Consider the following 16,095-nt stretch of genomic DNA (forward strand, 5'->3'; position numbering starts at 1 on the left):
GAGTCAAGCTGTGAGTGAATGCATAAATAAATGAAACAATAAATCTCTGTTTTTCTCCTCCCCCTCCCTAAAACCAATAAGTTAAAAAAATGTTTTTAAAAAGCGCTTTAGTCTCAGATGGGAAGAGTAGTGGGCATTTGGTTGATAAGTGAATTTAATGTTTTCTTTCTGCAAAGGGTCACATCATTACAGACTCCATTTTCCTTTTGTAGCATGCATTACTTATACACAGTGGTCTACTGTGATTTCTTTTTTTAAAATATATTTTTATTGATTTCAGAGAGGGAGAGGGAGAGAAAGATAGAAACATCAATGATGAGAGAGAATCATAAATAGACTGCCTCCTGCACACCCCCCACTGGGGATGGAGTTCGCAACCCGGACAAGTGTCCTGACAAGGAATTGACTGTGATCTCCTGGTTCATAGGTCAACGCTCAATCACTGAGCCACACTGGCTGGGTAATAATAATATGATCCAGGTAATAATCATATGAACCAGGTAATTATTGCATCTGGAATTTAGTCTAGTTAGTTATATTACAGATTTCATTCTCTTAAGCTACTAAAAATGTCCTGTCCCTATTTTTCTTATTTTCTTCATCTTTCTTTTTTTCCTTGATTCTTCTCAAGTGGAATTACTCCTCTACTTAAATGCTCACACTGGTTAAAAAGCTCTCTCTGTATTTTACCATTCTCTTTAATTTCTGATGCAGATACAATTTTGTATTTTACTCTCATCTCTATAATTTATAGTTTGAAGAAAAATAACATTGATGAATCATTGATATATTTTAACAGTAATCATTGCCTTGGAAGTCATGAACATATTCAAAACTGTCGAAAATGGGACGCAGAGATTAAACTGCAACTTTTGACCTTAAGCGCAATGTGCAAAAATTTGGCCCGAACAGTAAGTGTTTACCTTATAACTGCATTGCATTTGGTTAAATCTGAATACTGCTAATGAGCCAATTTGCAGTTTGTATATTCTCCAAGATTTCTGGATTGATCTGGAAATGATTTTTAATCATGGAGGTGTAGTAGCATTCTACTCAGAGTTGGGGACCTATATGAAAATCAAAGTGGAGAGATTAAAAATTTTATTTGTAATCGTTTTACACAAGAATGAAAACAGTAGGATCCAGCCAAGGAGAAATGAGGAAGAAGGAAAGATTTTGAATACTAAATACGGTTTTGGGGGAAAAAGAGATCTATATTGACCTTTGCACCAAACTGAGAAAAGTACATTATTTTTCACCAAATAAAAACTAATTCTGTGTTTTAAAGTACAGTACTTTTCTTTGGAGCTTTAAGCAAAATAGCATGCAGAAAATGAGGCCATTTTATTACTGTATATACACTTGATGAATTTTAATGTCTAAGGAGAATTACTCATTTGGTAGAATTTGGGGTGGGAAAATAATCAGTCATTTCTACGTTCTCTTCTTTATTTTCTGAAATTCTACTGTTGTGTTAGGTAGAATTTATTAATTGGGTGTAAACTATTTCACAAAATTCGGTACATTTTAGCAATCATTAGTAACTTCTCTTTTCAGTTTCTTAAGGAATGATATTATTGAGTATATTTGCATAGTAAGGACTTATGGTAGGAGAGACCAGTACTTCATTTATTGGGGGGTTAGGTGGAGGGAAACTTGATAATCATTAGAAAGAAAATGCAGAAATTCAAAGATCTCTTCCCCATCTGGCTCTCACTCTACCTTCATTTGGCTATCAGCCATCTTTAAAAGTATTTTTAGCTTCCTAGTCTCTGTATAGAACAGAAGTAGTTTTTGCTTTGGGAGCTATTTATATATAAAAAATTAGACTTAAAAGAATTTATGTTTATCCATTTAAAAATGTTTTAGAGTGTTGGGGGGCGGGTACTGGGGGGATAAGGACACCTATGTAATACCTCAACCAATAAAGAAAAAAAATGTCTTAGGGTATTGATTCACTGTTTTGGAGTCCATTATAAATAATATTTTAGCCTCAGTTCTGAAAAATCACTTTAGTTTCAAGAATAGTACATTCAACCATATTTAATTTGGCAATAGAAAGACCAAAGAATGGATTTGATTTTTTGGTAAACATTTGTGTATATATGTTTGTTTAGGCAGAAGATGATGAAACACCTGTGGATTTAAACAAACACCTGCATCAAATAGAAAAACCTTATAAAGAAGTCATGACAAGGTGTGGCATCTAAAGCATTAATTGCAGGTTTTCAAACTTTGCTTTTGGATGTGAATACATTGATTTTGGTAAATAAAACAGTCATTTTTGTATATAGTTTCCTTCAGCCACAATAACTAACTGTTCTTTATTTCAGACACCCTATTGAAGAACTTTTAGATTCTTATCACAGCCAAGTGGAGCTGGCTCTTCGAATTGAAGTACGTCTAAATTCACAGTTAGGCATGATGATTTAAAGATTCTTGTCTCTGTCCTCTTTTAAATACTAGTATTGGCTTTGGATAAAATGTTTACGAAGGGCTACTTAAACTATACTCTTGATGTTGATGTTTGATGACTTGTTTTCTGACCCATCTTATTAACAAAAGTTGTTAATAATGCTGAGTCAACATGTCTATTCTCACTTCAGCTTTATTACTAAGAGGAAACTTCAGTTCAATTCAAACCATTTATTGAATGCTTACTATATGCTAATTATTGGAGTTATGAAAGACCTAGTCCCCATCTACCAGGGATTTGAAACTAGTGATGGGGGATTTAAACAAAATTTTAATATTAAATGTAAAGTAGAGGTATGGGAGATCAGAGAAGGACATGTCTCTCTACTTAAGGATACAGGGAAGGCTTCTAAGAAGGGATGTTGCCTGAGCCACCTCTTAAACAGCATGAGTTAGGGAAAAGAAGATAGTTGGGAAGGGCATGTGAACAAAAGCACACAGGTGTGATACATATGTTGGAAGAATAAGCACTTATGTAATAGAGTACAAAATGTGAAGTGAAGATGACATTGGAGAAAGCTAGACATAAGTTACCACCTTATAATGCATGCTAAAGAGTTTTTATCCTCTAGATCAGGGGGCTATATCTAGTCTACTTCCTATTCTTGTAAATAAAATTTTTTTTGAAACACAGCCATATCCATTTGTTTATATAATTTTCTATGCTTGCATCTATGCTCAAATACTAGAGTTGAGTAGTTAGAACAGAGCTTGTATATCTTGCAAAGCCTAAACTATTTACTTTGCCATTTTACAGAAAAAGTTTGCTAATCTCTGCTCTAGCCATTTATGGTATTTTTAGCTGAGAATAGGAAGTGGGGTGGGGTGGGATGTGGTGTGTGACATGGTTAGTCCTGAGCTCTGAAGTCACTCAGCCTATACTGTGGAGATTAGATTTAGGGTTGGCAAACTTGGTATAGTAGTATAGGAATGCTACTTAGGAAGGTTTTGTTTGTATAGTAGTCCAAATGAAAAATAATGAGTATGGGGAAGGTTGAAAAGGAGGGAACTGATTAATAATACTTAGGAGATAAAATTTGTAAGGTTTTTTAAAAAATATATTTTTATTGATTTCAGAAAAGGAGAGAGAGAGATAGAAATATCATTATCAGTGATGAGAGAGAATCATTGATCGGCTGCCTCCTGCATGCCCCCCATTGGGGATCGAGCCTGCAACCTGGGCACGTGCCCTTGACTGGAATGGAACCCGAGATCCTTCAGTTCACAGGCCAACGCTCTATCCACTGAGCCAAACCAGCTAGGGCAGTAAGGTTTTGACAGGTAATGAGATAGAAGAAGAAATAGTGTCGGGTAACTTCCATATTTCTAGCTAGTAGTACATTCTTATCAGCATACTAGAAGCCCGCTGCACGAAATTTGTGCAAGAGTAGGCCTTCCTTCCCCTGGCTGCCAGCACTGTCTTCCCTTTGGCACCCGGGACCTGGGCTTCCCTCGCAGCCCCGGCTTCGTCCAGAAGGTCGTCAGGAAGGACTTCCTGGTCTAATTAGCATATTACGCTTTTATTATTATAAGTACACATCTTCATTTATTCAATAAATGTTTACTGAGTATCTCCTCATTGCGAAGAACTGTTGTAGGTGCTAAGGATACGGGAGTGAACAAAAGAAACTGTAATCCCTTCCCTTTAATTCTAGTTGGAGGAGACAGACAATAAAATATACTAACAAAGTATATGTGATATCAGGTAGTAAGTGATACAGAGAAAAATAAAGGAGGAGAGTAATGTTGCAATTTCAAATAAGGTAATCAGAGAAGGCCTCATTGAGAAGATGATTTGAGTAAAGTTCTGAAAGAGTAGAGAAAGAAATTACTGATTATCTGGGGGAGAGGAGTGTTTTTAGTATATTTAAGGTCCACCAGGTCTTTATAGCTGGAATAAAATGAGAGAGGAAGGCAAGAGTGGAAACAGATCAATTAAGAAAATGTTTTGCTAGCCTCAGGAGAGATGATGATTGCTTGGACCAGGGTGATTATAGTAGAAGTGGTAAGGGATTGAATTCTGTGATATATTTTGAAGTTTATGCTAGGATGATTTACCCATAGGTTGGATGAGGAACATAAGAGAGAGAGTAAGAGGGAAAGGGAAGGAGGGAGGGAGGAAGGGAGATTGAAAGAAGAGAGAGCGCACGCACAGAGCGAGCATTTGGAACTTTGGAATTGCCTTTTAGTGAGATGTTGAAAATTGTAAAAAGAGAAGTTTGGGCGAAAGATCTGGTACTCAGTTTTGGACATTATGTTTGATATGACTATTATTCATCTAAATAGTGATGTTGAGTAGACAGTTGGATATAAATCTGGAATTTAATGGAGGAGGTCCAGGCTGGAGATGATGATAACTTGGGAATCATCATACTATAAGTGGTATTTTTCAGCGATACGACTGGATGAGATGATCATTGCAGGTAGAGGGGAAAAAAAACAACAACAAAAAAACAAGATATAGGACTGAGTTCTGGATATCTCTCCCATCTTGAGTAAAGTCCACATTTCCCTGCAGCAGCCACCCCACTTCTCTATTCTCCTTGCAGCAGAACTCTTGAAAGTTAGTCTGTTTTGCTGCTTTCACTTCCTCTCTTCCCGTTCTCTTATGAACCCTCTCCAGTCAAGCTTTCAATCTCAGCACTTCCCCAAAACTGCACTTATTAGTCTTTATTTTTCTCAAATTTTCTATAGTGTTTGATGGAGTTGATTGTTTCTTCCTTCTTAAAATACTCACATGGCCTCTGTGATATCACTTTCTTGGTCTCCTACTTGCAGTGTCTGCTCTGTTCTCACTCTTACCTGTGCCTTCCTCCTGACCTCCTTATCTTCCTGACCTCTAAACATTAGAATGCCTCAGAGCTCATTCAAGTTCCTCTTCTCTTCTCTATCACATCCTTGGTGATCCTCACTTAATCTCATGTCTTTAAATATCCTACATATGCTCATGGTTCAAATTTATATCTCCAGACTTAACCTCTTCCCTCAACTCCAAATTCAAATATCTATTACTTGACATCTCAAATTTAAGATTTAGAAAACTGAATTTTTTATATTATCCTTCATATTTATTTATCACAATCCCCCTTCTTAATAAATGGCAACTCTGTCCTTTCATTTGCTCACACCAAAATCTTGGAATCATATTTGATTTCTTAGGAAAAAGATCTTTCACATCTCACATTTATCTAATTCCTGCCTTTTCTACCTTAAAAATATTAAGAATAACCACTTTTTATCACTATCAAAGCTACACTCCTCGTCAATTACAATACTTATAATAGTTTCTTTACTGTTCTCTTAGCTTCTATCTTTGTATAGCCTGTATTACACAGGCAACCAAAATGATAGTTTAAAAAATAAGTCATGCTCTGGCTGGTGTGGCTTAGTTGGTTGGACCATCGTCCTGGGCACCAGAAGGACATGGGTTCGATTCCCAGTCAGGGCAATAAACAAACAAACAAATAAATAAATAAAAATAGGTCACTAAATCAATGTGGTATCTTGGATTGTATCCTGGAAGAGGAAAAGGAAATCAGTGAGAAAACTGGTGAAATCTGAATAAAGTCCATAGTTTAGTTAATAGTAATGTAACCAGTGTTAATGTCTTAATTTTGACAAATGTAACATGGATATGTAAGAAGTTAAACTAGCTTCCTTTAATGCTATACAATTTTTGCAGCTTTTCTATAAATATAAAATTATTACAAAATAAAAGATTTATTTTAAAAATAAGCACAGGGGGAGAGAAACCAAGATGGCGGCATAGGTAAATACCTGAACTGCTGCCTCGCACAACAGTTTCAAAACTACAACTAAAAGATAAAACGGACATCATCCAGAACCACAGGAAGGCTGGCTGAGTGGAAATTCTACAACTAGAAGGAAAGAAAAGCACACTGAGACTCAGAGGAGCTGCAGAAGGCAGAGGTACGGAGGCACGCGTGTGCGGAGAGGGCTGGCAACTGAGTACACGGCTGGCTTTCTCAATCAGGAGGGAGACAAAAGCTCCCAACTGCTCTGAACTCCAGTTCCGGGTGAGACTCTGGGGAGAAACTGGACTGTCTGGCAGTGGGCGAAACTCGAGGGTGGCTTTCTCTCAGAGGTGCTTGCAGTGATTACCGCAGGACACTGAGACCCGGGGGCCTCTTAGGGCAGGACTGACGGGAAGCCATTGCTGTTTGCTCCGCCCTGAGATCCCGCCCCACGAAGTCAATGCTGTTTGCTCTGCCCTGAGACTCCACCCCATCCAAGCTAAGTGCAGAGGCTTTTGCATATGAATGGTCTGGTCCTTTGAATTCTAAACTTACCTAACAAACTACAGCTGAGTCAGTGAGATCCAGGACATCCAAAAGAAGGTCCAAGACCCACAGCAACTTGCATTGCTTCACAGCTGGGCCTCATATGGGCACCTCCAAAACCCAAACAAAGAAGAGGAATCTGCAGATCTCTCTATAGCTTCTGATGGTGGCCTCAGGCAGAGGCTAAATTAGCACCTCCTTGGAGATCCAAGAGCCAGTGTACCCAGGGGTCAGAGGAGGACCATCCAGATTACAACTCCTCAGATCCATAAGGGACACACTCAGGGGGCAGACTCAGTGAGCACCAAAGCCCCACTGAAGCAAGTCTTGTCTCATAAGGGTGTCTCCAGCACAGAAGTTCTCTCATTGTAAACACAGCTGATCCTCACAGCCAATTGGCCTGGAGGTCAATTCCTCCCAGTGATAGCAATAACCATCAAGGCTAACTACAACAAGACTGTGCACACAGCCCACAAAGGGGTGTACCAAGAGTGTCCACCTCAGGTAACTGGGGAGGCTGAGCCACTGGGCCCTATAGAACACCCAGCACACAAAGCCACTCTATCAATTCAGGGAAGCAGCCAAAATGAGGAGACAAAGAAACAGTCACAAATGAAAGGAATGGAGGAAATCAAATGACTGGAGATAGAGTTCAAAACCACGGTTATAAGGTTTTTCAAGAATTTTCTAGAAAAGGCTGATAAATTTAGTGAGACCCTCAAGGATATGAAAAAGGACCAACTAGAAATTAAGCATACACTAAATAAGCATACACTAAATTAAGCATACACTAAAATAAAAAATAATATACAGAGATCCAACAGCAGACAAGAGGATCATAAGAATCAAGTCCAAGATTTAAAATACAAAGAAGCAAAAAACACCCAACCAGAAAAGCAAAAAGAAAAAAAAAAATCCAAAAATATGAAGATAGTGTAAGGAGCCTCTGGGACAACTTCAAGCTTACCAACATCTGAATTATTGGGGTGCCAGGAAAAGAGAGCAAGATACTGAAAACCTATTTGAAGAAATAACGACAGAAAACTTACCCCACCTGGTGAAAGAAATAGACTTACAAGTCCAGGAAGCCCAGAGAACCCCAAACAAAAGGAATCCAAAGAGGACCACACCAAGACACATCATAATTAAAATGCCAAGAGCAAAAGACAAAGAAAGAATATTAAAAGCAGCAAGAGAAAAACAGTTACCTACAAGGGAGCACCCATAGGATTGTCAGCTGATTTCTCAACAGAAACTATGCAGGCCAGACGGGACTGGCAAGAAATATTCAAAGTGATGAATAGCAAGAACCTACAACCAAGATTACCCAGCAAAGCTATCATTCAGAATTGAAGGGCAGATAAAGAGCTTCACAGATAAGAAAAGGCTAAAGGAGTTCATCACCACCAAACCAGTATTACATGAAATGCTGAAAGGTATTTAAGAAGAGGAAGAAGAAGAAAAAGGTAAAGATAAAAATTATGAACAACAAATACATATCTACCAACAAGTGAATCTAAAAATCAAATGAATAAAAAATCTGATGAACAGAATATAATAGAATCAGGGACATAGAAAGGGAGTGGACTGACAATCCTCAGGGGGAAAGGGATGTGGGGGGGTGGCGGAAGAGACTGGACAAAAATCGTACACCTGTGGATGAGGACAGTGGGGGGGCGGGTTAGGGCAGAGGGTGGGGTGGGAACCAGGTGGAGGAGACTATGGGGGGAAAAAAGAGGAACAATTGTAATCTGAACAATAAAGATTTATTTTAAAAAATAAGCACAGGAAACAAATGTAAAATAAAAGAAAATGAAAGCTAACAGTACTTTGAAAAGATTAATACAAGGGACAAACCTTTTAAAAATGTTAAATTGTGCCACTCTTTTGCTCAAAAATTTGTTTGCTATCTCAGTAAAATTCAAAGCCCTAATTGTGGCTTCAAGGTTCTATGCATTCTGACCCACTACCTCTCTGATCTGGCCTCCTACTCCTTTCCTCCTTTGTTCTGGTTGATCTGCAGGTGTGCTCCCCAACTGGGCCCCTTGTATTTGTTCCCTCTTTTTTTTTTGTTTGTTAATCCTCACCTGAGGGTATTTTTCCATTGATTTTTAGAGAGTGTGGAAGGGAATGAGGGAGGGGGCAGAGAGAGGAACATTGATATGAGAGAGGCACATGGATTGGTTGCCTCCCACACATGCCCTGACCAGGGCTGGGGGATTGAATCTGCAACCCAGGTACGTGCCCTTGACTGGAAATCGAACCCAAGACCCTTCTGTATGCAAGCCAGTGTGCTAGTCATTGAGCAACATTGGCCAGGGCTACTTCCCATATTTTTTATAGCTTTATTGAGATGGAATTTATATACCATAAAATTTACCCATTGGATGTGTACAATTCAGTGATTCTTTTAGTAAATGAATAGAGTTGTATAATTATTATCACAATCCAATTTTAGAACATTTTCATCATTCCCAAAAACTCTCCATGTTTGCAGTCATTCCCCATTCCCAGCCCCAAACAACTACTGTTCTGGTTTCTGTTTCAATAGATTTGTCACTAATGGAGATTTCATGTAAATGGAATCATGCACTATGTAATCTTTTATATCTGATTTATTTCTCATACCATACTATTTTTAAACTCTACCCATGTTGTAGTATAGAAGTTGTAGGTTGTATCCATAGTTCTTTTTTATTCTAACTTTTTAAAGTTTTTAAATGTTTTTTAATGATTTCCAGAGGCAGGGAGAGGGAGAGAGAAATAGAAATATCAATGATGAGAGATAATCATTGATCAGCTGCCTCCTGCATGCCCCACACTAGGGATCAAGCCTGTAACCCGGGCATGTGCCCTAACTGGGAATTGAACTGTGACCTCCTGGTTCATAGGTTGATGCTCAACCACTGAGCCACACTGGCCAGGCAAAATTAGGAACTCTTGAATCTGTATGGTTGTGAGATTTTGTTAGAAGCTGTCTGGTAGAAGAAGCAGAGAAGTTTCAGAGCTCAAATAACATGCTTTGTCAGAATGAGGGTGCGAGGGCTAGAAGCAAAGGAGATTGTGATCAGAGTATGACATTGTAGGTAAGATTTTGATAGCGTGCAGTTTTGGGGTTAAAGATACTGTGAGTTTTCCACACAGACATTTATGTAACTGAGGGTTATAGGATATAGGGTGGGATAGAAAGTCAGATAAATATTCAGAGCAAAAATTTGGCATGCAGTGGGGGAGGTGACCACATGTCAGTGGCAAGGCAAATCACTCAGGGGCCAAATCAGGAGACAGAAATTATATAATTATTTGAACAGGGAAATTTAGTAAAAGGTAGTTAATTACTATAGGGGGTTAAAGAGGACTTTAAGGCAGGAGTTTGCATATTATTGGCATGCCAGAGCTAGCCTGTCGCATATTTTTATAAGTAAAGTTTTATTGGAAAATAGCCATGCTCATTCATTTATGAATTATCCATGTCAACTTTAATGCCCTAATAGCAGAATTGAATTGTGACAGAGACTGTGTGGCCCACTAAGCCTAAAACATTTACTATCTGGTCTTAAAAAAATGTTTATGAACCCTGCTCGAAGGGGTCCAGAAATTATAGGTGCAAAAAAAACAGCTATTACCTTTAGATTGAGGAACAGTGGGTAGGAAGGAACTTTAAGAACTTAAGATAGAGCCTCTCCCACACCTCATAATTTATGGCTGTCACAGGAACACACAGGTAGCCTATGGCAAAGAAACTTGCCAGAGTTGTCAGTTTGGGAGAGCATGGCCTGAGGGTGCCTGGTCTTTGAGGATCACTAGGTTACCACCCTGAATTTAAAAATGGAGGACTGGAACCCTGATGAAAGTTACCTTCATGCTGCTATTGCCTTCTAGTGTCCCTTTGGTGCCCTCTATTGACAAATCCTAACATTGTTCCAGTTGGCAAAAGAAATGTTTATAGGGTCTAGCTCCAGTATCACAAAGTAGACCATAGAAGAGTGGATTTGAAACTGATACATAACAATTTGATCATTGGCACATAAAAAATGATGAAGAATAGTATAGGAAAATGGCATGAGCCTCAAAACTGGAAAGGTTTTGCATGAGGGTGGAGTTGTAAAAGTAAGCAGAAATATAAGTAAGTAAAAATAGGGAGCTAGATAATAGACCTTCATCCCATAAGGACTGCCAGGTAATTGGGTATTTGAGAAAATGAGGTGGCTTCATTTAAGCATGAAGGTGAAGGGAACATTCAGTTTATGGTAGCCAAGCTTCAAGAGTGGAAAATTTTAAATTTTTAAGGGTGGTACAGTACTGAGTTTCAGCCCATTCTTACAGTACTTGGCATGTAAGTTTGGCATAAATGTTTGATGAATTAATGCATTATATAAGTATGTTTCTTAATGAGATAATGTACTTTAAAACAACGATGGGGGAGTAGAGACATATTTTTAAATCATTAACATCAGGTAAATGATTTTATTACACATTTGTACATATTATACTTTTGAATCATGGTGAATAAACTGTACTTGAATATAGTTCATAGGGATTTTTCTCAAGGAAGTTTTTTCTTCTAACAGAATTTTTAAAATGATGCTTAAAAATTGGCTAATTTCTAGTAACTGTTGTCCAGTATTATTAATATGTAACCAACCTGTAAAGAACTTGTTTTTTTTATACCAAATTTTCATAGGATGGAGAGAAGGGTTAATTTTTTTTTAATGTGGAAATTATTCCCAATGAAAATAAAAAAGATAAACTTTTTTTAGAGATTTAGTAATTTGTTAGTAATTTATTGCTATTATTTCTGATTCTAATATGAAACTAATGGTATTTGCATATAAATAATTGTTAGGCAATGTGAAAATTAACCAGGCCTGCTTTTTTCTACTTTAAAGTAAACTATATCATTGAAATGCTGTTTTTTTGTTTTCTTTTTCATCACAAAAGAGTAAAGAATATCTCTTCTTAGGTACATCAGAAATGTCTAGTTTCTGACTTCATGTCTGAAATTGATCCTTTAAATTCTACATACTTATGTTTATTTTACTTTTTTTTTTTTAAAGAACCAGCACCGAGCAGTAGATCAAGTAATTAGAGCCGTAAGAAAAATCTGTAGTGCTTTAGATGGTGTGGAGACTCCTGCCATTACAGAATCAGTCAAGAAGCTAAAGAGAGCAGTTAATCTTCCAAGGAGTAAAAGTGCTGATGTGAGTATTTTTTAGTAACTAGCATTTTATTACATGCAGATATGTAGTACTTAAGTGACCATCTACTGCTTATTCTGGCAGATTTTTGCTTCTACTGGACAAAATGTTATTTTAATTTTGGCTTTACTCTTTTTTGTGTGTGTGGGGGGGGTTGTTAATCCTCATCTGAAGATATTTTTTTTATTGAGTTTTTATTTTTAGAGAGAGAGAGAAATAGGAGAGAGACACATAGATCATTTGCCTTCCACACACAACCCGCCAGTGGCCTGAGATCAAACCTGTAACCCAGGTACATGCCCTTGACTGGGAATTGAACCCGAGACTCTTTGGTGCACAGGCTGACACTCTAACCACTGAGCACACCTGCCAGGGCTTTGCTTTACACTTGATTGGGTGACTTACCTGGTAAGGTAGGGAATTCCTAAGAGGAGATGGGCTGCCTTGGAAGTTTTGTGAGAGTTGACATAGAATAGGTGGATGCCAAACTGTGAACCTTTTTTATGTAGAGCAGGAACTCTGGCATAAATGATTTGGTTGGCATGAAGGACCGAGATGGTACCATTTCTCCCTTTGGATGGAATGTTTATGACTACCAATAGGGGGAGTCCTATTTTGGACTATATCTCCTTCTTGTTGAGAAGACTCAAATGTCTCAATAATAGTGACTTACTACCTCAGTGGAAACCAGGTTAGGAGCCCTCTTTTGATAGCACACTGTTGCTTTTAGTAAAAGCTCTCCCCAGCCTCTTTCTGTTCATAGGGATGCTCATAGCTTTTACTGGAATGATGAGAGAAAGTGGATTGCAAGACACAATAAGTTATGTTGATAGTTAAAAGTTATGTTGATAGTATGCCCCTCAACAGATATCTAGGAGATAGCTCAATCCATTTATTCTCAGAGAGCTTGTCCATATGGTATACAGAAATTTGGGTATATCCAAATTTTCTTATGTGCTTGTTTTAAAAAATTTAAAAATATATATGAAATCACTTGGAGGTGATCAACTACCATGGTCCTAATGTTTGAGGTTTCTTTTTGTTATATTAATGAGTAAAGGAGCAAAGAGTATGATGAGAGCTCAATTTAAATAATTATAAGAGCTATTTTGAGACACAATAGAGTTCTAGTTTTCTTTTTTATATTTTTAAAATATATTTTTTTAATTCATTTCAGAGAGGAAGGGAGAGGGAGAGAGAGATAGAAACGTCAATGATAAGAGAGAATCACTGATTGGCTGCCTCCAGCTTGCCCCCCACTGGGGATTGAACCCGAAACCTGGGCATGTGCCTTGACTGGGAACCGAATTGTGACCTCTTTTTTCATTGGTTGAATGCTCATGACCACTGAGCCATGCTGGCCAAGCAAGTTCTAGTTTCTTTAAAGCTATTCTTATCATGCTAATAATAGAGCAACTAATGGAAAATAAAATACTGTATTAGAATATTTATCACTTTGGATTTCAAATTTTAATCTAGTTTAATGAGGCAGATTTTGTTGAGTTTATATATTTTGCAGTAATTTCCAGTTACTCTGAATTTCTTTTTTATTGAATTTATTGGGTGACATTGGTTAATAAAATTGTACTATGATTTTCTTGATACCAAAAATTATCTGTTATTTGGTTGGGATATTTTACTTTTTTGATTTATTAACTCTGCAGACATTTTTGGGAGGTTTCCCCCTGGGAAAGGTTTCTTTGATATAGCATTTAATGTATTGAAGTGAACGGTAAACATATTATGTTATGTCATAGGCAATTGTTTTACTAATTTGTATGTGTATGCAGGTGACTTCTGGAAAGGGAGACCCTAATAAGAGTTCAACTAGGGGTATGTATGTCTTTAAGTTCTTTACATTTTAGCAATAATTATTGCTTTTTCAGAGAATTATATTAATAATTTCTTTACATCTAGGTTCACTGAATCCTGAAAATCCTGTTCAAGTAAGCATGGATCAGTTAACTGCAGCAATTTATGATCTTCTGAGACTCCATGGAAATTCTGGTAGGAGTTCTTTGGACTGGGCTCAAAGTAACAGGAACATCAAGGAAGCATGGACTGCAACAGAACAGCTCCAGTTTACTATTTTTGCTGCACATGGAATTTCAAGTAACTGGGTATCAAAGTAAGTAACTGTTTAAAAGAATATATGTACAGCTTTACCTAGAAATTATTCTAGTCTTGTAAAATGTCAGCATCTACTGTCATCTTGGTATTTACATGGATGAAAAAAGAACCACCAGATACCTCAGTGGATTTTATAAAAATTACAGGGATTTTTGAAGCTATTCCAGTAAAAAATATCACTCCCGCTACATGCAAAAAACAACAACAACAACAAAAAAAAACAAACAAGAAAATGTTTAAACTTACTAGGGCAAATGTTGATTAATAAATTGGTCTAACTTATGACTGGAATTCTTTTGCCTTTCCTTTAGAACCAGGGTAATTTGGAACAGTGTAATGGGACTAGATTTAGTAGTTTATTGATTGCTAGACTTTGAAGTCTGCAAGAGCAGATTTCTTCAAATTTTTTGTTTTTATCTCACTTGAGGACATACTCATTGATTTTTAGAGGGAAGGGAAGGGTGGCGGGGCAGACATTGATGTGAGGGAGAAACATCAATGGGTTGCCTCCCATACATGCCCTGACTGCAGATCGAGCCTGCAACCCAAGTGTGTGCCCTCACCGGGAATGGGTGTGTGGGATGATATTCCAGTTAATTGAGCACACTGGCCAGGGCTCTTCTATAATTTTTAATTTAGGTTTTTCCTTTCTGATTTTTTGTCAATGCCATAAAGTTTGCTGACTTTAATTTATTTGCAAATGACTAATAAACTGAAAAGTCTGAACTGAATATTTAAAATTAAATCGTTTCATAATAGCTTAATTCTTTAAAATAAGGTAAAGCCTAGTAAAGAGATACCAAACATAAATTCTGCTTAAGTTGAGCTTCATATAAAATTAAAAAAAAGAAATATAAAAAATAACATAAGTTGAATGTGGTATATTAATTCATTCAAGAAATATATACTGAGCGCCATCTGTGGGCAATGTTCTTCGTGCTACTAGAGATGCACAGGAAAAAGGCCGGCAAACTCTGCCCTCCTGGAACTTGCAATTAAGTGGGTACTGCCATGGCTGGTTAGAGCATCGTCCTGATATGCCAAGGTTTTAGGTTTGATCTCCAGTCAGGGCACATACAAGAATTAACCATAAGTAAGTGAAACAATAAATCAATGTTTCTCTCTCTCAAAATCAATCAATAAAATAAGTACTTAAAAAAAATGGATACTACTGCTCTCTGAAGGTATTTCATTCTTTTAACTAGTTACAGGGATAATACCCTCCATATCTTCCATACACACACAAATAAATTTAGGGACACTATTAAGGAGAACAAATACTTAGTAGAAGACAATACAGAAAACGACAATGATAATTAAGATAGAAATAAATTTAATAAACTGCTGAAATAAAGAGGGACAAGTGGTATGAGGTTGAGAAAAGCAATCAAATCATTAGCTAGGGATGTTTTGTGAACCAATGAGATTAGATTTAAAAAATATTTATAGCCCTGGCCAGTGTGCCTCAGTTGATTGAGCATTGTCCCATGCATCAAGAGGTCACTGGTTTAGTTCCTGGTCAGGGCACATGCCTGGGTTGTGAGCTCGATCCCCAGTAGGGGACATGGAGGAAGTAGCCAATCAATGTTTCTCTCTCATCGATGTTTCTCTCTTCCTCTCTCTCTCTCTTCCTCTCTCTATAAAATCAATAAAAACATATCTTTAAAATGTTATGTTTATAATATAATATGTATATTAACAAAATGGTTAATGTGTAAGCCTACCAGTAAGTTAGAATACTAGTACAGTAGTTTTATTGAACCTAAGACTTCTGTTCTACAAGATTGCCTGATTATATGTAACCAGCTACTTGTGGCGATTAAGAGCTAAATTGTTGCTATGTAATTCGAGAATATAACAGCGTCTGTCCCCATTGATGGAAGCCTCGTAATAAAGACTGACTCAGTGCAAGTCAGACCAATGCACTATTCATATGCTTAACTGATTCTATTTCAGTGCCTTAGCCAAGGAAAATGGCACCTAGGGACGAT

At 37.3% G+C, this 16,095-nt stretch overlaps 1 protein-coding gene across 2 annotated transcripts in view; it reads left to right on the top strand.

Annotated features, from left to right (window-relative positions):
- PIK3C2A (phosphatidylinositol-4-phosphate 3-kinase catalytic subunit type 2 alpha) overlaps window positions 1–16,095 on the top strand; it is a 93,976-nt gene that overhangs the window by 39,157 nt on the left and 38,724 nt on the right. For both annotated transcript variants that reach the window (XM_079789322.1, XM_079789323.1), the window contains exons 6-11: window positions 800–911; window positions 2,118–2,197; window positions 2,334–2,397; window positions 11,834–11,977; window positions 13,765–13,807; window positions 13,892–14,102. In XM_079789322.1, coding sequence (XP_079645448.1) covers window positions 800–911; window positions 2,118–2,197; window positions 2,334–2,397; window positions 11,834–11,977; window positions 13,765–13,807; window positions 13,892–14,102 — 654 coding nt within the window. The remainder of the gene's footprint in view (window positions 1–799; window positions 912–2,117; window positions 2,198–2,333; window positions 2,398–11,833; window positions 11,978–13,764; window positions 13,808–13,891; window positions 14,103–16,095) is intronic.

Source organism: Cnephaeus nilssonii (assembly GCF_951640355.1).
Source record: "Cnephaeus nilssonii genome assembly, chromosome: 13".
In the NCBI taxonomy this organism is placed as follows: domain Eukaryota; kingdom Metazoa; phylum Chordata; class Mammalia; order Chiroptera; family Vespertilionidae; genus Cnephaeus; species Cnephaeus nilssonii.